At 38.4% G+C, this 27,387-nt stretch overlaps 1 protein-coding gene and 1 long non-coding RNA gene across 3 annotated transcripts in view; one reads left to right on the top strand and one right to left on the bottom strand.

Annotated features, from left to right (window-relative positions):
• Nucleotides 1-27,387, bottom strand: part of Dad (Daughters against dpp) — a 51,428-nt gene that overhangs the window by 7,146 nt on the left and 16,895 nt on the right. Inside the window, exons 3-4 of one of the 2 annotated variants that reach the window (XM_029303996.2) lie at nucleotides 25,317-25,403; nucleotides 302-502 (exon numbers count right to left, since the gene is read on the bottom strand). In XM_029303996.2, coding sequence (XP_029159829.1) covers nucleotides 302-502; nucleotides 25,317-25,403 — 288 coding nt within the window. The remainder of the gene's footprint in view (nucleotides 1-301; nucleotides 503-25,316; nucleotides 25,404-27,387) is intronic. The other variant, XM_029304003.2, reaches the window with a different exon arrangement.
• Nucleotides 180-27,216, top strand: LOC146723131 (uncharacterized). Its single transcript, XR_014924731.1, has 3 exons — nucleotides 180-531; nucleotides 1,254-1,480; nucleotides 26,611-27,216. It is a non-coding gene; the product is annotated as an uncharacterized LOC146723131 (long non-coding RNA).

The following is a 27,387-nucleotide window of genomic DNA, read 5'->3' on the forward strand; positions in this document are numbered from 1 at the left end:
TCGTTTTTTACGTATTAAACATATATATATAATATTATATATTAAATATTATATAATTTAATAAATTTATGCATTTTTTATTCATATGTGCATGATATAATTGAAAACTGAAAAGATTAAATGCAATTGTCTATTGTTTTCCTAAATAATCTTAATAATGTTCTTAATGACTAGGTATAATGGCCTGCCATAAGAGAAGCGGAAGCTGTTTTTGAGGCAAAGTAGAAAGTGCAAAGAGCAGCCTTCTTCAAATAGAGGAAATTTTCCTATTGGGGGTTGAAAAACTGTAAGAAGATCTTACCTAGACCGATTTTGCTGCGCGTACGCTGGACCGCGGGCGGTGCATTGTGATTCTCGGTCAAAGTCGCCAGACAGAGGCCGTCGCCGTCGTGGAGCGAATCGAAAACGTTCACCGTCAACGGCTCCACGGGATACAGACGACCTACTCGACCCCCTAATTCCCAGTACGCCAGGGTGCACCATTCCCTCTGCCCTGTCTCACCTGTAGACAAAGAACAAGAAAGGAGTAAGGTAAACATTTGCATCACTCTCTTTCTTATCGATTTATGAATGACATTTTATTGTGATCCTACACAGAGATAATTTTCTCTTAGAATTTAGAGTTTTAGAGAAATTAAGAGTCTCTCTGATTAAAATTATAGCACGATAAAAAATATTAATATTCATCACAACTTATAAAATATGTTCGATTAATTTTACTGGACATATTAATATTTTTTATTCTGGTAAATATTAATCAGAGAAATTCTCATTAAATTCTTCCAATATCATACTATTCCACCATAATTTTCAGGATAAGTTTCTGTCTCGCTCTTCATAAAAATGTATACAAAAATTTCGCGCCATTAATAATAATTAGCGCACAATATCAAAATTAAATATGTCGATTTTTTATCTCCAAAATATATTGAATTAAAATGCAAAAGAAAACACAAGGGAAGGAGGATAACGTGATATTTTATTGTTCTCATTCGTTTGAACAAATGAAAAAAGAAAGCCTTCAAATATTTTATCAAGTCGCATTTTTTAAAAAGTGCATCCATTTTTATTTTGTAATCTTATATATCCGGTCGTTTAGCAATAATAAAGTACTTCCGTGCGTCATACAATAAAAATGGTCGATTATCCGAAAATTTGTCTTCATCCCTGAATAAAAGGATTATCGACCCGGTAAAGAATTTCCCAAAGCAAGATCTTTTGTTAACGATAGGACGTCTTTCTTTTCGGTAAAGAGGTTTACACGAGGAGAGAAACTGCGGGCGGTACAAAGGACTGGTTGCCGACAAGACAAAATCCCACGCTTTCGCTGTTACGGCGTCTCTTCGGTGGCGTAGTCGCGCAGAGACGGCGCCAGCAGATCCCGGAGGCTGGACGAGTGCGGTCGAGCGAATACAAAAGGATTCGTGAGAACGGCGGAAGGCGCATAGCAATCGAGTGTACGGATTGCAGTTCATTTTACGTAAGTTCCAGAACAATGATATACAATTACAATTCATATCGAAAATCACATCGTTACCGTACCGTTTTTTTTATTATTCATTTAATGTTATATTTACGGTGACCATCCGTCCTTTACTTTAGAAAGAACAGTTCCTTATTTTAGATAGCTGTCCTTTAAATTCGTTCATTTTTCCAAAAAATTTAATTTTATTCTTTATTTTAACAATATTGCCTTTTATTTTTTATTTACACCGAAAAAATTGTATTCTAAGCGCCAAGAGGATCCTCTTAATTTAAGATGATATTTTTAATTTATTCTTATTTTTAGAAAAAAATATACTAAAATTTAGAGGAATTTCTTAAATTAAGAGGATCCTCTTTGGCGCTTAAAATACAATTTTTTCGGTGTAGCGTTTCAATGTTTAATATCGTAGTATTAACATGAGAATTTGTACGAAAAGGAATTATTTCTTATGCAGAACCTATTTAAGAGACCAAGGATTTTTTTGCTCGTTGATCTCAATTTTGGTCGCAAACTGATTCGGAAAGACATGAGCCCTAAAATTTTCAGATATATCCTTTTCTCTCGGAAAATATGTTGACCATAGTTTACTCAATGTTATACTTAATGTTATATTCATTCTACATATGCATCATTGCATATCGTGAAATATATATTGACTTCTATTTTAAAAGTAAGAGAGAGAGAGAGAAATCTAGAATGGAGACGCAAAAAATGGATAAATATATAATTGCAATAATTGTATTACAATAATTGATATTAGTATATATGTAATTTATAGTGTATTTTACATTATAATGTGAAATGCATAAATCCAAGTTTATTCTAAGCCTAGAATGATAAGATGAAACGATTACGCAAATTCATATATTAATGTGATAATTTACGCGTAACGTCAAATGATTATTAATAGCTATCCTATCACAATCATGGATTATTTAAATTTGTATGTGTTAATAATTTAATAGATAATTTTATAAAAAATAGATAGAAGGAATAAGATATAGAGAATCTTTTTTTTTAATATATAGGAAGAAGACAGCAGATAATTTTATTCAGAAATATTATATGATATATAAGTTCATTATTTAAATATGAAAAATTAGCATCTCGATTTAACTTTGTGACATAAATTAATCCGTATATTTTTTGCTCTCTTTCTTTCACATTTTTTTTCCGTTGCAACACTTTAATATCTCGAAACCAAATTCCGAGTCGTCGACGCAAATTTCGCGTCACCTAGTGCACAGCTGTCGAAGACAGCTTCCACGTTCTCGCTAATACTCGCTCTTGCCGATGATTGGTAAGCCGATTAATGACCGGTCTCGCCGAGCTAATCAAACATTAATTGCAAGAACTCGCTCGGAACGCCAGATCAGAAACTTGGTCGCGCAACGAAAACACGAAAAGTACGATCAAAAGCACGTTCTTATCTCGACCGCAATAAACGTCGTTCGATTTCGAAGTCTCCTCGGACATCGGGGCTTGGCTCAACTTGGCTCTCTCTCGCTCTTTGCGACTCGATACGTATATTCTGATGCGTGTGTGGCGTAAAAGCGCCGTCACACACAAGACAGAGCTAGCGAAAGAGAGAGAGGGAGGCAAGCCGGGGGACCTCGAGGGAGGGACCCCTTGCTTCCACCACAGATAAAAATAGATATTACGAGTTTACCGCGGCGCCAAGATTGCGGGGTATCGCGACGATTACGTCATCGGTAGTAGCGCGAGTGGTTGGAGCAAGGACGCCTGTCGCGTCGCCCGTCGTCGTCGTCGTTGTCCTCATCGTCGTCGTCGTCGTCCTCGTCAAATTTTCATGTTTATCTGCAATCGTCTGCAGTTCCTGATGTGACCGCTGCGCGTTTTATTTCGTCCGCCGACAATGGAACGTTTACCGCGAACGGAAGATCAAATCACGCGAGATAAATAGTAATAACGTCTCACAATAATTATCAAAAACCGTATAAGTAAATCAAATGAATAATTCATAATTTAGGAAAATCTTTGGAAATTGTTTTATATGAAAACAAAAGATCTCATTACTCCAATAAGAATTTTCTCTTAGAATTTACTCCGAAAATCATGACAACCGTGGGACAATATGTGATAAGAGTTTCTCTGATTAATATTTACCACAATAAAAAATATTAATATGTACATAGTAAATTTTATATCTTATTGTAGTAGATATATGAATATTTGTTATTGCGATAAAAATATTAATCAGAGGAACTCTCACCATATATTGTCCCACGATTAGTATGATTTTCAGAGTAAATTCTGAGATAAAATTCTGTCTGTGCAGGAGCGAGAGAGAGGAAATGAACGCGCGCGAGAGATCGCGAGATCCTGCGATCTTACGGCCGCGATACAATAAACGCAGTCACAAAATGTGGGCCACGCCACCGCGGCAAAAGAGGCAGAGCGAATAACGCGCGTGCGAGCGCGCGACGCATGTGCTCGGAAAATTGGAAGCAGACTGAAAGCCCTGTAATAAAGCAATTCTGTCGGTTCTCTGAAGATCGCGATAAAGAAGCAATTACGAAATTGACTGCAGCTTGCCGCGGCTCTTAAGTGTCCTCGTTTCTCAGCGCGCCGAGAGAGAGAGAGAGAGACGTATTATTTCGTCTGGCTGGTCTCTTAGTTAGAGACGTACGTCCGCACGCGGCCTTTTATTTTCATAACCGCTCTCGTTTCCAAGGATTTCAGTCCGGTTAAGAAAAACTTCTCAATGAATCGGTGCCGGCGACCGCGCCGAGAGAATTATCCGCCGTTCTTTGCACCGCCAGACTAATTTCCTCCGACCGTACACGAAGACGTAAGGAGATGTAATATGCTATTTCAAAAGATAGTCTAACGACACGTATTTATGTGTGTAAATATATATTAATATTTTTTTCCAATATTCGAAAATAAAATCCTGACAGCGCCACGCGAGTTTCTAACACAGAGTGCTCTGCGAAATGTAATAATAAAATAATAAAATGAGTCCGCGTCTCGCGCGCTTTGCGAATCTAATGGCTAACGCGGAGTCAGTCGCAGATATTTATCGTTTTGCAGCGTACGCAGATCTCTCGAGTGTCGACCTTCCCAGTCGCATACCAATCGCCTCGCAGAGCGATACGGCAAGGTGTTTGCACGGGAGCGTGTGTAAACACGGATGAGAGAAAAATAACGCGCGTCGTGTCCCGAGACACGCGACAGCGCCGGCTAAAGTATCTGGAGTCTCTCGTTTGGAATGCGATACCATCGCAATCGCCGCTCTCTTCCCCCGCAAAACGGGCGTGTATATATATATACATACATGTACATGTCGCAAAGAGATACGGCACGGTTAAAATTGCGATCCGTCAATATAAAATCGGCGAGGGAGATGATTCCGCGAAGGAATTGCGCGATCGAACATTCAAATTGCTCGACAGCGAAACGCCCAGCTGCGACATCGATTGATCGATCGTTCGCCAAGAGATATCAATTATTTATAATAATTATGTAATATAATATTCTAATATCTCGTAATATATGTGCACAAGATAAAATTAATAAACACGACGCCGAGACTTTTTTCTTAGAATTTACCTGGAATTTTCTCTTAGAACTTACCCTGAAAAATCATGCGATAATCGTGGGGCGATATGGTATTGAAAAAAATTTATGTAAGAGTTTCTCTGATTAATATTTACCATGCACAATAAAATATTAATATATACATAAATTAACTATATTACATAGTAAATATTTTTTATTGTAGTAAAAATATTAATCTAATAAACTTTTATCATATATTGTCCCATTGCACAATTAGCATGATTTTCAGAATAAATTGTAAAAGAAAATTGTCTCTGTGTAAAAAAAAGCGGGGAAAGAATTCGCAAATCATTGGAAGGGGGACGACCCTTGTTGGGGGTTCGATTCGTACGGAGGGTGAGGTGAATAACGGCGGATAATAAATTTCGACGAGCGAGAGATGGGAAAGAGAGGCGAAGAAAGCGCGGAAAAGAGAGCGATGCCATCATCGTCGGCCCCAAAAGCGAATTCCAGAGAAATTGGATGCAATTACTTATCGACGCGCCGCGCAACGATCTGTAAAGAATAAACGTCGGCGGTCCTCCACCCCACAACGACGCGACGTCTCGCTTCGCGGAGAGTGCGCTGTTTTGATCGGCTCGATATATTTTACGTTCGTAAATTAATTCGACGCGATTTATATCTTCGCGCGAGAATTCAATTCGTGTCGCTCGAGAAGAAGCGCGGATGTTCAAAAGCCGATCTCTCTTATCTCTCGCTCGATCGACACATCGTTAAGTTTAGCACAAAGTATGGATTGAAAATATATATATTCCCCTCCATAAAAAATTAATGAAATAATAATATATATTTCGTGCAAAGAGATTAAGACGGAAGAATTGCAATTCCCGATAGCGGAAAAAAGTTAATAATCGACATTCCATCTTCGTGAGCGACGAATAATATAAAATCCGCATTTATAGCGCGCACTTTATATCGTTCCGGTCGATAAGGAAAGCAAATTGTGAACAGTGCTTTAAAGTGCGGATCGGTCGCGAGTAGCCGTGGCGATGCAAAGCCACACCGGAGTGCCAATGTGTTTTCCCAGTTGGGTCAAACACCTTGAAGCTTAGATAAGGTTCCCAACCTTGGCATGGCCGAGCAGCCAACTAACTGCGTAACATGGGTGCACGTTGCAAGGATCATACTATTCCGCGTACGTACGGCGACATGAACGATTTTGCACGTAAAAAGATAAGCTGCATGCATCAATGTAAAGTATGTAGTACGTAAAGTGTGGAAAAAAAATAATTTAAGGGGACAGATTTCTATCTCTCATTCATCGCGACTAAAACTACAGTGACGTATTACATACTTTGATTTTTCATTCATTTATATTAAAAACGATTAATCATGCAATCGCATGTCTAGAGTATTCAGAAAAAATTATAAGTAAAGAATAGCATGCACGTTACATATATTACAGAGAATTTTTTCTTAAATTTACTCTGAAAATCATGGTAATCGTGGGACAATATTGTATTGGAAGAATTTGATCTCTGATTAATATTTACCACAATAAAAATATTAATATTTTTTGTCTCATGATTTTCATGATGATAATTATTAAATTTTGACATTTCTGCAATTTAATTTCATAAAATACGCATATGTACATGTATATAATTTTACTTTTCAGAAAAAAAAACAATCACTGTAGCTAAATTTCGCTGCTCCTATATTACACCTGTTTAGTTAGCACGGTAGCTAATATTTTTAAGCTACAGTTTAATGGAGAATTAAAAAATGAGGCACGGTAATTAAATTTCAGATCTAATATAGGGACACATCTAAAATTTTCTTATAATATTTTGTTCTCTTTATTTCGTAGTTATTATTAATTTTGTACATAAATCCTTGATTACTCGACCCCGATTCCAAAGGCAATCTGTTCTCCCTTCTATCTATTCCAAAAAGAACAAAAGAATTTCGCGATCCGTTCGTCGGCGAACGCGCGTGAGATCACGCTGGCATAAGGCAGGCGCACTGCATCGGGGTCGATGGCTATACGGTAAAGGTAGTAAAGGTAGCGGCCGTGTCGCGTATATATATCGGCGCTCGCGGAGAGACGTGACCCTTGTCCTTCAAACGGCCTTTCTACGACCGTGCGCGCGACTTCGTATAGGTGCGCGTTGCATACCTAACGACACGCGCTCTCGCGTAAGAAAGCCGGCCATCGACGACGACGACGACGGCTCCATTGCGATCGCGACTCGCGTATATATGTGTACGTATATGTAAACGCGTACATACATACATATATGAGCGCAACGACCGCTTCCAGCCATAACCCACAATTCTCTCCAGCCGCTACCAGGGACGTATTTGCCAAATTCCTCACCTCCGAACCGCAACCGCAAAGATCCATTCCTTGCGAAACGCGACTAAAGTTTGCTCATTTGCGACTCATCAGACATGTGTACCTTGCCGCGTCGAAAACGCTCTTCGATACTCGAGAATATTATATGTTATTCTGATAGCGTTATTTTTTACTTTTTTTAGCGATTGTAATAAAAAGTTTTCATAGAGTGCATCGTCATAAATATTTATTATTAAGAATTTATTCTTTTGCGCTATATAGGTACAAAGAGAATTTTCTCTTAGAATTTATCCTGAAAATCATGGTAATCGTGGGATAGTGAAGAATTTTATGAGAGTTTCTGGGTGATTCATATTTACCACAATAAAAAATATTAATATGTACGTAATAAAATTAATCGAACATATTTTACATCTTCTTGTGATATATATTAATATTTTTATTGTAGTAAAAAAATAATTATTTAATCAGAGAAATCCTAATAAAATTCTTCCAATACCATATTGTCTTATGATTACTATATGATTTTCAGGGTAAATTTTAAGAGCAAATTCTTTCATGTGTAAATATAATATAAAATTTTATTTGACTCGTGTAATAAAAATTAAATACCGACAATAATAATAATAATAATAATAAAATAAATATATTATCCAATATTGTAACATTTGTAAATAATAAATAATACTATTATATTTTAACGATCGTTTTAATCCGTAGGCAGTAGTCATTATTTATGTCGCAACGTACTTAACACACTCATTTATTAATGACGCGAATTAAGAAGCAATTTCGACCCGACTCTCCATCGAATTAATCTATGTCAAACAAAAGGCACGATATGCTTTTTCTCGCGCATATAATGGACATGGGAGATTACCTCTATTTCTGTCTCGCGGTAATGCAGTTTTTGCTAAAAATAGTTGTCACATACTGCATTATTGCGATGTGAAATAAATCATTGCGCAATTTCGAGAAACACTTTTGTATACATGTTGCGGATACGCGCGACACGGTTACCTTTTCTTATATATTTATATATCATACAAATGTGCGTGTATATATATATATATATATTATATACAAATATGTATAGTTTGATAGGAGAGAAACTGAGATAGGAATTACAAACTTACTTAGCCAAGCGGTGTTTGCTCACGATAAGATGTTACCAGTGTGGCGCCTATATGTAATATTATATAGCTTGACGATTGGAGATTTCACAATACATCGAAAATTATCGAAAATGCTGCCAGAACGTACTTTTATATCCTATAGTAATATCACAATCTCCCGCCAGATTATCAAAGAAAATCACGGGAGAACAATTACTGATAGTAAAAACATTTCTCTTATCTGAGCAAATACTTATTTATAAATTACAAATATATTTTATCTCGCATCTAGAACGGAAATCCTACAAAAACTCAGTCCAAGTTCTTCTAAGTTTCTCGAAAAAAATCTTCGGCCAGATTATGGAAAATCCCAGGAAGATAAACAATGATAGTATAAATATCTTTATATATCTCTTTCTCGACTTTGAATATTGTAAAGTTCTTCCTTATTTTATTTTATTTTCAAGTTGTGTACAAACGATTCAAGTTTTGGCGATAATGTTTCATCTCTCAAATATCATGACCCGCAAATATTTGCATAACTATATAGTGGCGCTAAACTAGATATGTTTTTAAAATATACATCTACTGGGAATAAGTTAAATACGAATTATCGCGTGAAGGCTGATAGGCGTTTCTCCGATTCCTTACACTAAAAATAAAAAACTGGTATGAGAATGTACGCCGTGTATCAAGTGATTAAAAAATAATAACGACCCAATGTGTCGAGACACTTAATAAATCAATTATGCGGTAAACGTTAAGTGGGTACAGGTGCGCATCGAGGAATCATTTTCAATCTTGCAATCTTGTGTGTGTGTGTGTGTGTGTGTGTAATTGGAAACGGGAAGAAGGAAGAAACTAGACGACAATTGCGAAATAAGACAGGAATTGCTACCGGATTACCTTGAAAAAGAGAGACACGCGATTTCAGAAGATCAATGAAAATGTTTCCTTTTTTTTCGCGACATTTTCGTGTTATTTTTTCGTGTACAGATAATGTTCTCTTAGCATTTACTCTGAAAATGGTAATCGTGGAGCCATATGATATTGGAAGAATTTTATAAGAGTTTCTCTTATTAAATATTTATCGTAATAAAAAATAATTAAAAAAAAAACAATCTATACTATAATAAGATATAAAAGTATGTAAGATTAATTTTACCATGTACATATTAATATTTTTTATTGTGGTAAATATTAATTAGAGAAAATTCTCTCCGTACAGAAATTAAGAAATCGATCTTAAGGTTTGTCAAGTTTCTTCGCAAATCTGCGCTACTTTTCCACGAGCAACGTGTCCGGTTACATTAGATAAACTCGACATTACGTAATCGCGTAATACGCGTTGATATTGGTTGCGCGAAGTATCTCGCAAAAGTGTCTCGCGAAGCCATTCATCGAAATTTATCACGCGACCTTGCGAAGGCGATATAATCGATTACAATCGCGATTAAATCTATATCGCGCGCTTCGTCCCGAATTTCTGCGGAAAATCAAACTACCAACTCGCGCGTGTTCTAATCGATTAGCGAGATTAGAGATCAGGCGACCGCGCAGTTTATCATCGAGTCATAGACGTATCTATAGCGCTGAAATCATTTTTTTCCTCATTTACACACAAGTATTGTCTTATAGCGTCTCAAGTGTTTTGCAACTGTCATAATATTAAAATAACGATATGAAATTTCTGAGTAAAGCAGAGAAACATTTCATTTTTTTTGCTTAGGTTTTATTGCTGCAGATTTGGCGGAACACAGAGTACACAAATCCGCAGGATTTTTTTCAGAAGGGGGCTTAAATTTTTTTTATTTTTTGTACTTTCTTCATTTTTTTGTTACTTTATTTATACAAATAATTTCCAGTGTTTATTCAATAGAGAAGCAAATAATGCTTAATTTACGGACGTCCGCACACAGATGACGGGGATACGCTGCGGTCGAGCTACTCCAGGTAGAATCGATAAGAAAAAAAATCACGTAAGGACACAGGTACATAAATATATATGCAACGAAAAGCTCTCCATGTCAATCGAGGCGACGCGCGACGATATCGAGGGGGCCACGCGCGTCAGAGAGGCGACAGATGACCGCGTCAGCGAGTCGCCAAGTCGAGGACAGACGCCTTTTAAACGAGACTACCAGCGGGAAGGAAGGACCGTCCACGTCGCGCCGGCGAGGCGCACCGGCTGACTTTCACGTGGGATTCTATTCACGAGAGTCGATCCTTCGAACGCGATGAGTGTCCGAAAAAAAAGAAAAAAAAAATATCTTATGCACCAAAGACGACGACAACAAAGCCATAAACCGTTCGCTTCCTGCGTCGCGCCGCTCGTCCGGTTCTGAATGCATTACATCGTCATCGTCTTCGTCGTCGTCGTCGTCGCGTCGTCGTCGTCATCTTCGCAGAGCTCCAACACGCAAACTCTTGACACGAGTGCATAAATATCGGCGGAATAATATCGCGCCACGCATTCCGAGAAAATAAATATCCCGCGGTCTCTTTGATGAGACACTTTCAATCATATGTTTGTAAGTTGTATGTGTGTGTGTGTGTGTGTGTGAAAAGAAAATGATAATTATATTTATAACGATTATTTACACATATGCGCGAGTAATATATAATGATTTAATAATAAATACAAGTTCTAAGTTACAAGCGCGATTAAATGGCTTTATGTCGTTGTAAATTATTGAACGGCGGCGTCTATAAAAATAGATCATCAAAGCGACGTGATGCATTTATTAAGACTTTGATGGCGTCAGAATGTCGCCGCGGCACGCATCGCTGAATAGGCAAGATAGATCCAACGGATAAGGCTCGCATTTAAGAATTGCATCTTTCTCGAGAGACGCCCACCGGCATAGGCTTGCAAAATTGCACGGAGCAATAATATAGTAGAGAGCTGCTGTACAGGGTGTCCCGTTTCAAACGCATTAAACGTCAACGGGACTCTTTGACAAGAACAAAGTCGGAGTTTCCAGTTGAACGAGTCGCCAGCCCCGACTATACTCGTCCAAGTGAACCGGATGATCGAATCCGTCCAGAATCCGTGGTGAAAAATTGAACGAGACGACAGTGGGACACTCGCGAATTCCGCGCTTACGTATATATAAACGTGCGTAGTGCGCATAATAAGCGAAGATATAAAGTCGTCGGGTGTTTGCTTAAGTGCGTGTCATATTAGAAAACGGTACAGCGAGAATATTATTGGCGCCTGCCTGGCAGGGGAATGCGGCGGCGCGTGTTGCATACGGAATCTGAATAAAACGACAACACGTAATATAGAGAGGCTTTAAGCTTTATATATATATATATATAATGTAATACGCGTACACGCTCTCTCAGGGGCTTGCGGTAATTAGTGCTGAACGGATTTAACGAATCCCAAGTATCTCCGAGGTACACGGAGAGAATTCTCTCTTAGAGTTTACCCTGAAAATCATGCTAATCGCGGGAGAGTTTCTCTGATTAATATGTACCACAATAAAAATTATTAAATGTACATAGTAAAAATTAATCTTATTGCGATAGATGTTAATATTTTTTATTGTAAATAAATAATTATTTGATCAGAGAAATTCTCATAAAGTTCTTCCAATACCGTATTGTCCCACAATTATGATTTTCAGGGTAAATTTCAAGAACAAATTCTCTCCGTGGTACTCGACGTCTAGTTGTTTAATACCGCAAAAATATAATATTATACCCACCCCATTAAAAAAAAAAAAAAAAAAAAGGTGGGCGCGCCGCGAATAGTATCGTAATAAAATCGTTCGATTTATTTCGGTTCTTCTCTGCAAGAGAGGAGAGTGTCGGCATGGGGGCTAAAAAAAGACTCCTCACCTCTATTACGCGCACCACACGGCAGCGGCGGCAATGCTCGATCAAAAGGACACTTGGCAGCGCTTATATTTTCGTTGGCCCTTATCGACATCGCCCGCTATATGCACCCGATGCACTGCCGTTCAACTTTAATAGACGTGTGTTTTCCGAGAATCTATATTAATAACCGGTATTCACCCTTTCGTCGCGACTATACATTGAGCAGTATTCATCTGTTTTATATATATATATTTTTTTTTTTTTTTAATTATATATGTATATAATAAAAAATTTTTATGGCGTAAAAATATCTAAAAAAAAATGAGAACAATATTATACTATTACTATTATATAGACAGAGATAATTTTATAAGAGTTTTCTCTATGTGATTAATACTTGCCATAATAAAAAATATGAATAATGTACATAGTAAAATTATTCGAATATATTTTATATCTTATTATGGCGAATATTAATCAGAGAAACTCTTGTAAAATTCCTCCAATGTCATACGATTACCATGAGTTTCAGGGTAAATTCCATGAGAGAATTCTCCCTGTACTGTGTGGAATATCATTTGTATAAAGAAACGATATAAAGTGTAACTTGTGATTTTTTTGACATTACACGATCTGTCACTTTTCGGATCAACGGTGCAAATTTATGCCAATATATAGACGAACACTTAAATGAAACATGAGCAAACGCTCGCTCTTGTTCACTCGTGCTTGCTTCGTTGAGTGAGTACGTAATTAAAGAGCGCGTCTATAACGCGAGACACGTGTGGGCCCTGAGATGGAAAGAGAGAGAGAGAGAAAGAGAGAAGGAGAGACCGAGGGACGAGAAGGGCCTTCTCTAGACGATTCTAAAAAAGGCTGGCGATGGCAGAAATCTAACGATCGTCGTATTGTCCACAAACAATACGCCCGTAAGGAGATATACGCACAATACAGATGCGTATACGTGTGCGCACAGATTGCGCGCACGTGTGTGGGTGGGTGTGTGTGTGCACGAGAGACGTACACAGAGAGATACGTGTTGACGCTTTGTAATGGCAGAATAAAAGATGGCCCGACGCCAGTGAAGGCGCCACATACCAGGCGCCGCCTAACCACTCTTTTCCTCCGTCCTCTTCTCGCGCGCGGTCCATTCTCGTTCCGATGTCTCTCTCTCTCTCTCTCTCTCTCTCTCAGCCGGTCCGATCTCTCGCTGTGCATTACGTCTCCCTCTCCCACGACAGCTGTCTCTCCCTCCTTCTATCTCTTCATATCTCCCTCCGCGCTCTCTGCTTTCATCTCCACACGACAGTCTGTTCGTTCGCCTCTCCTCCTCGGTAAATACGCACCTTTTCTCTCTCGCTCTTTCCTCCGTCCTCGTTCAAGGCACAATTTTCTGTCATTCTCGCGCTTCTCCCTCCCCTCTTTCTCTCTTTCTTTCACCAATTCTTTGACCCTATACAAACAGGGCCGCGTGCATATGTCATGTGTGTGCACGGTGGAATGTGTGGGGGCTTGTACGAGAGTTACGTATGCGTGTGTGTGCATTTGTGCGTGTACGTATATGGTGCATCTGTTTTTCGCAGATTTCGCCGAACGTTATACCCGACCATGGCGGGCCCCCGTTTCTTCTCTCTTTCCTCAGCTCCTCCTTATCTCTCGCTCTCGCGCGCTCGTTCGAGAGATACGCACATTGAAACCGCGTTCGATAATTTTGCAAGAGCGCTCTGGCGCACAGTGGCGTCGGCAGCGCGAGGAAGTCGAGGAATTTCTCGCGGAATTTGAGGAAATCGCGAGGAATAAGAGGATCGATATCGTATAAATTTAGAGGAGATTCAACAGGTGAGATATGATGCTGCATCGTAATAAAGTACGGACCTGTCAAAAAAAAAAAAGATTATTGCACACCGATTGCTTCAATTTAAATACAACAAGCTACGAGAGATACTTCGAGAATCTCGACTTTATCACCGGCGCGGGTTAACTCGCGGCTCTTTCTCCCCGCTGATAAGTCTTATCGGAACCAGGAACTTGCGGATTCTTTCTCACAGAAAATTCGCGGAATTAAAAATCTGCGTTTTTCGTATGTAATGTATATTCCAGAGATTTTGATGGCGCTGACATTTTCTCTATTTTAGGAGGGAAAAATAATGCGTGACATATACTATATATAGCTTCATAGATAAATCTCGGCGCGCCCCTTGGGCGGATAAGGAATGCCGAGGCGTAATGACTTTCGAGACGGCGAAAGTATGCGTCGGAAGAAGCGCGCACGTGTCCTGTGATTGATTTAGCGTCGCGCGATTGATTTGGTGCGTAACGAGCTCTTTAGTCGCGTTTTCCGCAACTTGGAGCTTCCGTAGCTTGAACGGCAACTTTATGTAGAAAGTTACAACTTGTCATTCGGATCAAATATATTTTTATATATATATGTACTTATACACAGAGAGCATTTTCTTTTAAAATTTACCTGGAAAATCATGGTAATCGTGGGACAATATACCTATGGTAAGAGTTTCTCTGATTAATATTTTTACTACCAATAAAAAATATTAATATCTACCACAAAATAAGATATAAAATATGTTAGATTAATTTTATTATGTACATATTAATATTTTTTATCGTATGGTAAAAATATTTTACCACGATTTTCACGGTAAATTCTAAGAGAAAATTCTCTCCGTGTATATTTTAATATATTAATAATTTTTAAACAAAATAATATACTGTTAAAAAAATTAATGCAACAGCGATGGTAAAATATCATCATAATCCCGAGCACATCTTTTAAAGCTAAAGAAAAATCTTATCTGACGTTTAGAAAAGTCATTGATCCATTTATATTTATAATAATAATAAAATGTACATATATAAAACTTTAGTGTGTCTAGACTTGACGTCGCGCCTGTTTTACTAAATTGCAATGCAATTTGAAGTCTTACAATTATTAGCTGTCAATCCCGATCGATGGACGTCTGCAGAATGTCGTTGCACCACAACAGAATTCCTGCGCACGACCTTCATATATATTTTTTTCATTCTGCATTCGCGTGCGACACGCGTATCGCGTGATGCACGGTATATATATGCGCGTTGTAATCGTTTCGTATCAGTCCGATCGACGACAAAAGGGGCTTGTTCGCGATCGTCATCGAAAGAACCACGCTGTATAGTCAATTTCTTCTTTACATTTTATCCATCCCATTTCAAACCTACCAAGTTTTACTAATTGCCACCTTTTTTGTACATTAAAAATATTAATACATCTCCTTTTTAATAATGAATAAAAATATATTCTTATTATGCATTTTATCTAGAAATCTGTGGGTATCATAGAGCGAACGTTTGCCTATAATTATATTATTGATGCTAGATTAATCTCTAAATAATATATCTGAAAATGTCCTATCGTTCCCGCGTAGTGTTTTAATTTTCGCGGAATACATAGCTCCGCTTCGTGCACTTGACGCGGAACACGTGTATCCAATTATTGACATCAAAACGATTTCGCTGAATCCGCGAAGCGCCATACGAAAATGTCGAGTGTTATTCGACGGGCGCGCATGATAACGTCATCATCGTGCAATAATCGTTTCGTTTATCGGTCGGAATCACCAAGATCGTCCGTCCGAGTTGCGAATTAACGTCGGCGATAACGATCTGACATGTGCGCGCGTATTTAAGGGGGAAATCTGCTATCATCGTGTAATAATAATAATAAATAAAGTCACACAGTCCATTAAATCGCCGTCATCCGAATCGGCGAGACGCAATAAGCGATAAATTCGATAAATTCGCGTCGTTCCTCTCTCGTGAGGAGGGAGAACTTTTATCTCCTATGGAGAGAATTTGCTCTCAGAATTTACCCTGAAAATCATGGTAAATATTTTTACCACGATTAAAAATATTAATATGTACATAGTCAAATTAATCTAACGTATTTTATATTTTATTGTGATAGATATTAATATCTATTTTTATTGTTCATTAATAATAAATTAATACTTAATTTTTTTATTAATATTTTGTCTCTGATTAATATTAATCAGAGACTCATCATAATTTTCCGGGTAAATTCTACGAGAAAATTCTCTCTGTGGATTAATATATAGTTACACAAAACAAGTCGTCGGGAGGCCGCGAGATCCTTTTTAATCCTTTCGGCGTTAAAACGACGAGGCGTAACTTATGGCAACGGTAGCCTAAGCGCGTAGGTCCTTGCAAGAGCGAACGCCTTTCTATCGATCGATAGACATGTTCGATACCGATAATCTCGTAACACATGTAAACTTCTCGCGATACGCGATAAAGCGTCAATATTTTATTTTTTTTTTTCCAACTCTGACGGCTGAGTCTCACGAAAATTAATCACCGGATGAATTGATTTTCATGTCGTGTCATTTTCTCGTATTTCATATATAAATCGAAAATAGCAGCTTTCTGCGACGTTTGACGAATCGCGATATCACATTTTCTGAGTAGAATTATATAAAGAAGATATTATACATATGCAAAACATGAGAGAAGATTTGCCAACAACTTTCGTGTATCTTTCTCTCTGCGAGATATCATAACTTATATCTTCTCTCGATTTATCATTTCATTTTAAAAAGCGCAGATAGTGCTAAATGAGTTAATCATGACTCAGAATGTATCTATTAATCGACGACGTTTGAATGATTTGAAAATCATGTTTGCATTTTATTCATGTGTCGCGAAGAACGAAAAGGTTTATCATAATCATTTATCACATCAACAAATTTATAATATGATGATAAATGATAAATATATTGGAAAATCACAGAGAGAGAGCGTGCCTTCTTTATTATACTTCATTAAAATATATTTATTAATGTAAAGGAAGAATTAACTTTGTTAAATTTGAGAAAGCTACTCGATAAAATGGATGTATCGATAACCATCGATTTTTTTTCTTTATTCTTAAGCGAGAAAAAATGACATCGAGCTGCGCAAAAACTAGTCGCTTTAGTCGTTAAAGCGAAAAGGTTAATATCGGATGCAACTTGAAATTTCGAAAAAATCTGGAGCACGTCTAACAAAATTGCTTTGACAATCTTTAGCGAGCGTAAGTTGCTCGTCGTTACGCGAGATTTCATTTTCCGAGTCTCTCCTCTCTCATCTCCCCAACCTCTCGTCTCTTTCCTTCTCCAGCGAACGCTGCTCTCTATTTTCTCTCCTCTTTTGTGTCTCGTCATCTCTTCTGTATCTTTCTCATGCGCTGCGTGTCAACGAGCACGCATCAGCCAAGTGCAAATATGCATATAATTTCCCGCATAAAATTTAATTCGAGGGAAGGTCGCTGTAATAAATTTTTCCCTCAATTTTCCACAAGTATAAAATTGTAGAAAATTATTTCAAGTATACACGTACTAAAAATAGAATCTAAAATAATATTGTATTTTCTAAACAGAATAGAACTAGAAGCATTTTTAATTACAAAACGCGCGGGGAGATCGTCATATAAATTTTTCCTTCAATTTTCCACAAGTATAAAAAATTGTATAAAATTATTTCAAGTGCGTGTTCTAAAAATAGGATATAAAATAATGTTATATTTCCTAAACAGAATAAAAATAACGAGATGCAACTTCAAAAATTGTTCACACGATCTCCCGGCGAATTTTCGGAAACGTTATGTCGTCGTCGCGAGAAATGCGGAATTAGTGTTTTTCCGCGGCGTTCATCGAGCCGCGATTTCGCTCCGATCGCGCCTCGTAATATCGGAGACCGCTGATTGAAACACTCGGCCGATAGACGAGGAGGCGTGAGAGCGGGCTTCTCGGAAGAGCACGCGAACTTTGACAGATGGCCTCGTATAACGTATCTCTCTCTCTCTCTCTTTCTCTCCCCTTCCCTTCCCTCGAAAAAGTGCAGGGAAACGTTTATTTCGCTTCGTAGCGCCGCCGCTGGCGGCCTCGGTGCGGTATAATTTAATTATTAATTTAACGACGACAAAATAACGATCGCGCGGACAATGAGGGGGCCCGATTATCTCGACGCGACGCGATAGCAGCAGCAGTAGTGGTAGTACTAGTAGTTAGTAGTAGTAGTGATATAGCTCGTAAACCCGGGCCGTATTATAATTTACGCCGATATTTATGCACTCGGGTATTATACATATACATACATATATATAGAGAGAGAGAGTATAAGAACGATAGTAATGGTGGTGAATCTCCTCGTTAGAGTTAAGCGAACAGTCTTTCTTCCGTGCACGCGCGCGCAGTATGCAAATTATTTCTCGAAGATACTCGACGTAATTATATAGGTCAATAATGTTATCGATAAGCATCGCGATCACGTCTGCGCCGCTTTATAAGAGCGTAGCGTTTCTCCGGGAGCGGCGAGGTACAAAGAATTTTCTCTTAAAATTTACCCTGAAAATCATAATCGTGGAACAATGTAATATTGGAAGAATTTGATCTCTGATTAGTTTCTCTGATTAATATTTACCAGAATAAAAATATTAATATCTATACCACAATAAGATATAAAATATGTTCGATTAATTTTGTAAAATTTACGATGTACATACATTGAAAAAAAATGATAAAATTAATCAATATTTATCTGTTTTCAAAAGAATTTTCTTATATCAAATAAATATTTGTCACATCAAATCAATATTATTACTTTCAAATAAATGATTTATTAGACGGTATTGAAATAAATATTTATTCGAATTCAATAATTTTTTTTTCCAGTGTATTAATATTAATCAAAGAAACTCATAAAATTTTTCTCATATTGTCCTACGATTACCATGATTTTCAAAGTAAATTCTAAGAAAAAATTATCTCCGAATACTGACGGTCCCCGAATCAGCACCGTATAGCTACAATGTATTTATATAACGGTAACAAAATATAGGAACCCTTAGGAATTTCGCCTTTCTTCCTTTATTTCTAAGATATATTTTTTCATATCACGATGAAAATGTAATATCTATTGAATGAAATTCGCGAAACAGGGAATCTTGGAAGTGCAAATTGAAGAAATCGCCAAAGAGAGCTGCGATTAGGAAAACTTATACGAATATCAACATAACGTGGGGCATCGGATATATACAGTTAACGAAGAGCACTTCTGGATCTATTTTCGCTCGATCGAAAGATCGAGGCCGTCGACCCAAACGGATCTCGAGAGAGAGAGAAGAGAGAGAGAAAGAAAGAGATACCGAGAGAGAGAAACACTGGATCATACTTCGCGAGTCTTCGCGATATTCGTTCTTTCTCGCTCTTCGCACTCGACGATGACGATGACGGCCGGATGACGGCAAACACCAACGACAAAGACAACGACGACGACGACGACGACGAGGGGCAATCAATCCGTCATTTTATTAAGAGGCTTATTTCGCGCCGCGATTTCATTCCCTCTCAAGTGGCCTGATCCAATTCGATTTCATGGCGTTCCTCGTCGCGCTCGTGCTTCGTCGCTTAGGCTCTTTTCCATTGATGACCGGGGACTCGTCTCTGCAATCGCCTGTCACCCTCGTGACTCCTTGTTATGCGCTACTCGACGAATAAAATTATCTTTTAATCTTATAGTCGCGGCACGTGCGTGAAACGTCTCGAAATTATCGGCGAATGTGATGACGAAAGATATTGTGTTACGTCAGGTATTACACTCCGTCTTGAAAAATGTCTATACTTTGATATAAGAAAATTTGTGCGCTTGACAGTTGATTTCAACTGCACTTGAGGAATAATAGCGGTAAAAAAGAGCAGACTAAATTGTTGGAAGCGGATTGTCAAGAGAATTGTAATTATTGAAGGAATACGAGTTGGATGACTCACGATAATTTGCAAAACCTAGAAGAAGTGTGATGAATCTCGCGGCCGAATGCGTCGGACGAACGCTAATTGAAGCGTTTTAACTCTTCCACTTATTTTCTCGTTTAACGAACCGTTAACTACTCTTAAAGTTAACAGCTGCATAAAAATTATTCCTCGCTCGGCTCGTCGTAATAACTATTAACGTATAACTACTATTATACCGCGATTAACTCTTTGATACGATCGAGGAAAGTATGTTTATATTTCACGTAATTCGGACGAATCATATTCCGACAACGCGAACTCGGTATTCGCGACTCTCTTTTCAACGCGCGCCGAGAAGAAATCTCTCCCCTTTAAGGAAGGAAGGAGTTCGATCCGGCTTTTCCAGCAGACTCCGAGTGACTTTGACCCTCTCTCGCCTGGGTCAACCCGCGGGAAGAGACGCGATTGTAAGCGAAAACAAAACTGAAACTCGTGTCGAAACAAGTGCAAACATATAGCGAATAACTTTGTTGAAAGTCTGCAATTTTTTGCGACTCGATAAAATACCGAATTTTACAAAATGTAAAAAAGAATTCAGGAATAAAAATTATTTTACAATTCCCATTTTAATCCAAAAAAAGTTAGAGCTGTTTCGTAATAAAAAAAATATATATATATTATATACAGAGAGAACTTTCTCTTAGTATTTATCTAAAATCATGATAATAAAAAAATATTAATATGTATATAGTAAAAATAATTGATCATATTTTATATCTTATTGTGGTAAACGGCAATTTTTTGCGACTTGATAAAATACCGAATTCTAAAAAATATAATAAAGAATTCAGGAATAAAAATTATTTAAAAATTCCTATTTCAATCGAAAAGAATTTTTTCTTAGAATTTACTTTGAAAATCATGATAATAAAAAATATTAATATGTAAATAGTGAAATAATAATTTATCATATTTTATATCTTATTCTGATAAATTGAGATTTATAGCCTAAAAAACACGTTAATACTATATAATATAGTCTCCAAACCTTTTCCAAGACTTTTCCTAAAGAAACTAGAACGCTGTTGTTTTTGACGTATGGTCTGGGCGACGCTTCGCACTCGCTTTTCATTCACACTTTTGTCTCTCGGCAGTCTCGAGGCGTCGTCATCGCGACAGTCACGACGGGAGATCTCGATTGAGAGAAGCAATTCTAGGATTCGATGAATGGGAACACATCGGGGCAGGGTCTATTTACCTCGGTTATCGCGTTAGGACGCCGAAGGTTGGCGGCGCCAGTAATGATCTTCCCATTGAGAGAAGGGAAAAAGAGTGCTCTGGACCGGGGCGACGAGACGTCGTCGAGTCTGGCGAAGGAGAGGAACTGAGCGGACACGAGCAACCTGTTGCGCGCGTTTACGGTGCCGGGATATATCCGCGTGCCTCTCCTCCGCGTGGCAGCACCCACACGCAACATGTTGCAATCCCCGAACCTACGACTATAAAATATTTGCGCGCACACGCTCGAGAGAGCTGCCTCGAGATTCTTACGTAGGTGGACAATTTCTCGTCGCGGGAAGCGAGAGCTTTGTGCGAATCGGGACTGCGGAGCTTTTTGTCGCGAGATATTTCAAGGAATTTTATGACAAATAGAATCAATTAATATGTAATTTATAAGAGTACAGTGATATGAAAGTATAATAATGTAAAAACCGTGTAATACCACAATAAGAAATCAAATATGTTTGATTAATTTTACTATATACGTGTTAATATTTTTGGGGGAAATTTTGACAAGAAAAATTGAATCATGTCAAACCCAATGATAAACATTCCGGGACCAAATAGAAATTTGATATAAGTATTAAAAATTCTGAAATCATGTACAGCGATATTTAATCTAAAAAATTGAAGCACTTATAATTGATAAGAGACATATTAATAAGACTTAATAAATTTTCATGAGAGTCTGTCCGACCGTGTTCCGCGTTTAAAGATTAATCACGTTCGTAGAAGTAGATTCGAAAAAGTGAATCGAGTGAATAATCTCGAAAGGCTAAGAGACGTCGGGAAGGGCAACAAAGCTTTCTCGCTGCGCTGCTCGAGATTCTTGAGAGACAAGACGGGCGCATTTCGATCGATCGTCGGCCGAGAAGGCGGCACGGCGCGGCGACGGCCGACTAAAGCGAGCAGCGGAAAGAAAGAGAGAAGGAGTGAGAGAGAGAGAAACCTAGCGCCAAAATAAATCAATAAAATAGCGAACCCGAGTCGGGCATGTAGGTGCATACACGTACAACGTGTATATGGCTATATACGTATGGATATGAGAGGCGAGGTGAAGAGAGAAGAGAGTCACGACGCGACGGCTGAGAGGCCGAAGCAAGCAAGCAGGCAGGCAGGCAGGCGAACGAGCGAGCGAGCGAGCGAGGTCGAGACACGCGGCAGCTGTCTGGCGCCAGGGGTCCCCCTGTTCCCTCAAACAGTCGCGCCGAATGCCACCCACCTTAGCCGACCGACCTATCGTGCCATTCTCAAACCTGCCTGCTTCCCGGGAGCCCGTCCGGCTCTCTCTCTCTCTTTTTTCCTTTCTTTCCTTTCTACGCGCATTAACTCGCGTTCCTGAGACCGTCTTCTCCTCGTCTCCTTCGTCCTGCTGCGGATGCAGCCTGCGTTCGACGACGCGTGTACGTTTGATCGACGACTTCGTTACCGCGGAACGTACGAAAATTTTTAATCTTCGTCGGAATAATTATTTAATATTCATTCAATTAGTGAAATTAGTGTCGATGTTATCGAAAATTTAATCAAAATTTGTATGATTTTTAAATTCTATAAATATGTTGTCGCGTTGAAATAAATGAAAAAGAAGAAATGCTCGATCGAGCTTTGAAATTTCTAATTCAAGCGATATTTCTGTTCTCTCCCGGAAGCAGCGTGTTCTATCTATAACCGATTCAAATAAAAAGACACGCGCGCGTGTTTATAATTCCGTGCCTTCCTCCTCTTTGGCGCGCTATAATTTTGCATATCACGTATATTTTATTGACCGCGTGTAACATCGCGCAAATATATGTGACGTTCACTAAGCCGATGAAAATGCAATTGCGTTGAAACGATTCTCATTTCCGGCAAACCAGGGTTCTGTCGAGGAGATATAGAGGTCAAACGCGCGTCTGTGCAATGTCACTTTTAAGTCCCCGGAATTTTAAGCCCGAGTGATATAAGTGCTTAAAAATGTTCTATTACAGATAGTACAGATGTCTACTCCGCATATTTTGTTGTAACGGAAATATGTCAAATTGATGTATAGCTACTAATTTCTTTGGTTTAATCACCCCCCAGCTTTTAATAATTAAATACTGTAAATTAAATACCGTAAATAAACATGACATAAATTTATATACCTATATAAGTTTAATGAAAGTTAAAGCAACTTTTAGACTTAATTAAAAATGCCAAAATTCCGAGTCCAAGAGAGGGGTTTGCTTAAAAGTGACATTTGACAGCTTTCACTGTTATAGTATAGCGAAGATGTCTTTTCAATTTGCAATCATTGTGGTAAATTGCACTTTACGTGACTACTCTCGGATTAAACGCGCAAACGTCGCCTGTTATTCATTCTTGTAAGATCGCGAGAAGCGCCGGGCAGAGACGCAATTTGCTGACTTGGGAATGTCTGACGTCGTCAGAGTAGTGGCCTTTGCATTGGTAAAGGCAGATAGTAAAAGTAAAGACCTCGATGGCGCGGGAAAACTCGGCGCCGACGACGTCGTCGTCGTCAACGAGAATATTACGAAATACTCTATATTTTTTTTTCATGGACATGAAAATTTATGATCGATTCAGAGGCGAACAAATGTCACGCTCTTTTATCCGCGGCTTGATCTTTATTCTACAGACCAAATTATGTTTGTCCATAAAGTGTTTTCGAAATTTATAACGTCACGAAATTCTTAAAAAAAAAAAAAAAATAGAATATTTTATTCTATAAATTCTTTTTAAATTCTTTAAAAAAAAAAAAAAAAAAATTAAATCTTTAATTATAAAAAATATATGATAAATTTTCTGGAAATATATTTTGGTTCCTCAGAAACATTATCCCAGTAATATTAATCGAAAAATGATTTATCGAACGACGTTGCGGAGAAACGATAGTAATCGTCGCGGTGCGGCGAGAGAGCAGAGCCCGCGCTCACTTTCCTCGTTCTGGTCGGGGCCAAAAGCGTTTCAGGCGTTCCACGAAGCAGCAACGCGAGCGAGAGCAAGCCGAAAAACGACGAGTCCGCGATCCGTGCGGTGCGTCATGCGTGAAAACCTACGCGCGCGTCAGCCTCGTGGAACGTGCATGCTGAGGAAATTTCTTCGACGACCGCCGACGACCGAGGATGGTAATGCATCACTCTGCCCTTTCGACAAAATTTTACGTGACTTCGATGGGTATCGCGAGTCGGCGTCACGAGTGAATCATTATCACACGGTATATAAGATTCATTGTAGAGTGGCTCAACATTATTATGGTTTTTATGAAGATACACAGAGAGAATTTTCTCTTGGAATTTACAACGAAAATCGTGGTATACGTAGGACAATATTATAAGAGTTTCTCCGATTAATATTTATCATAATAATATATAATATTTTTTTATTGTGATAAATATTAATTTAAAAAATTATCTCTTATAAAGTTCTTCCAATACCATATTATCCCACGATTATATCAGGATTTTCATGGTAAATTCTCTCCGTGTAGAAAACACGATTTAAAAGCTACATCTGCGAGTTGAAAAAAATTCTAAAAATTCGCGATTCTGTTCATGAATTTGTATTTGAAAAAAAATTTGAAAAAAATCGTCCAAAAAATGAGGATCTTTATTTTATTTTTCCCACACAGGGAAGAAATTGATCGTAGCACCGATCAAGGTTAACCACGCGGATATAGAGGCGTAGCCATCGATCAGTGGCGTAGTCGAAGGCATCTCGGATCGACCGTTAGGCTGAACGATTACTCGAGAATGAAAAACAAAAAAAAAAAAAAAATCTGAAGTCGTACATAACGCGTCTCTTCAGAAGCACTTTATTTTGCCAAAATTTCACGTCTGAAACTCGACGCGGGATTCGACAATTCTCTACCGTTATAACGACTCAACGGGACACCCTGTATATATCTCTCGCCGCAGGGTCGGTTCTCGCATATGGAGTACGTATAACCTTGAGGACATAGTTACCTTCTCCGTTGGTGGTAAGCGAGCCGGGAAGTGGCAGGGGCGTGCTGTTTTTGCACCGACGTTGATCCCCTTCGCTGGGCGCGCGATCTGAAAATAAACGGACAACCCTTTTGAGAAGCTGCTTTCCTCGAGAGACTATTTCTTCCTCTCTCAATTCCTTTCGCTCCCTCTCGTGCTTTTTCCGCGCTCTTTCTTCAATACAGAAAATTATGCGGACACGCATCTAATAATATATCGTTTATAATCGCTGCACTTGAAAAGAAAAAAAAAATCATGTGTCTTGGAATTGTAGCGATATTGCATAATTATGCATCATTAAGTGGCGTAGTTTGTTATCGCCAGAAGATCGGACGACGATTTTCATTCGGAACGGGTGAAAAATCTCGCGACATGCGTCGCATAAAAGGCTTATTATCGGTAAACACTAGCGGCAGCGAGGTTCCACGTAATTTTATACGTATGATCGTACATCTTGTCTCTCTCGCGCGCAACTAATTAACGTCACACCAGCGTCTCGGGTTTCTCCGTTTTGTTCGACGGAATAATATGGAAGGCAAATAGAAAAGCGAATCAAAAGTAGCAAATAAGGATTTTTTTTTTTTTTTTTAAGAGCGTGAATAATAATTATATTGACACATATTGTTGTAGGTTGAAAAAAAATATGAGACACGCACTTTGCCACTCGATTTACATTCTAGTAACCATTATTGCAATTAAACGGCAGCGCCGGCTACTTAATCGCAAGAATTCACAATAGGTTGCGAAGCGTGGATAATTAAGCGCGGCAATTTCCGCCAACCAGAAGAGACAGAAACAGCCAAGGTAATCGCCAGACGGGTGATTCATAATTCCCCGCGGAAATTCGTGCATCTCTCTCTTTCTCTCGTAACGTCCACAAAAGAGGTGACAGAATCATCCAAAATAATGACTCGCGGACGGATAATTTATTCGCGCGCCCGGTGGCAAAGTTCCTATATAACAAACAAAACGTCAACTAATTTCCAACGAGACTGCGCGCTAATCCATCGATTTTTTTGTAAAGGTCCTTTAATATTTTTTTTCGAGATATATACTGCATTTATTTTGTCGAAAAAATGGGAGCGGTATAAAAATTAATTAGTTGAATGAATAAAATGATGAAAATTAATGAAATAATTAAAAATATAAGAGATATGTTTCAACGTAAATTACTTTTTTAAAGAAATGGCATTTTGTACAATAAATTACTAATCACGAAGATTATATATTACAAAAGAAAAAGGCTCGACTAGTTTCTTCAGTGGCATGCTAATAGTTTTAGGGATAGGCTATAGAGAAGACCGAGGTCCATTCACAAGAGAATTAAAAGAGAAGATGACGTCAGAAGAACAAGTTGGACGAGAGAGCGGTCGCATTCTTTTTGGATTCCAAAGGATCGTTCCTGCGGGAGAAGAGGCATTTCCTGCCGTATCGTATCACCCACGAACATTAGAGAAAGCAAAGTGGACGGATGCTTTAAGAAGGGGCTCCTCCAAGGACTTAGAAGACATAGTCGCCTCATCTATTTTTAGGACACAATTATTTAAAAATCCACCGGCCTCGCTCCCGTCGTCGCGCGCGAATATTCAGCAGGAGATTCTTCTCCGTCTTTCGCCGAATCCTCGTCCTGTTTCCCACGCGAGAAGCTATCTCCGCAGTTGTTACATAAATAGAAACCGAAACTCGCCCGATATATTCTCCCTCTTGCTTCTCGACCAAATAAATATTTTTCCATTCAACGAAATTATGCAATATAATTTCAGTATAATTTTCCACGAATAATTCTCGAAATTTTCTAGATTTCAATTATAGAACATAAAATGTGTTTATCGATTTCAAGATCAATTTTTATACTTTTCACCATCTTTCACAGATTCGCGCAAACGAGGAGCACAATCATCTCGACATAGATGGTTATCCAGTCGATGGGGAACAAATTGACACGCAAACTCGCGATTTGTTATATAGGTATCCGCCGTTTATTATTGTTATACAGTCGCTCGATATAAAACGCCGCAGCACACCGAGACGAGCGCAAATACAATTTATTTAC

This window comes from Nylanderia fulva, unplaced genomic scaffold, assembly GCF_048542155.1.
Source record: "Nylanderia fulva isolate GAGA-0341 unplaced genomic scaffold, ASM4854215v1 Scaffold23, whole genome shotgun sequence".
Classification (NCBI taxonomy): domain Eukaryota; kingdom Metazoa; phylum Arthropoda; class Insecta; order Hymenoptera; family Formicidae; genus Nylanderia; species Nylanderia fulva.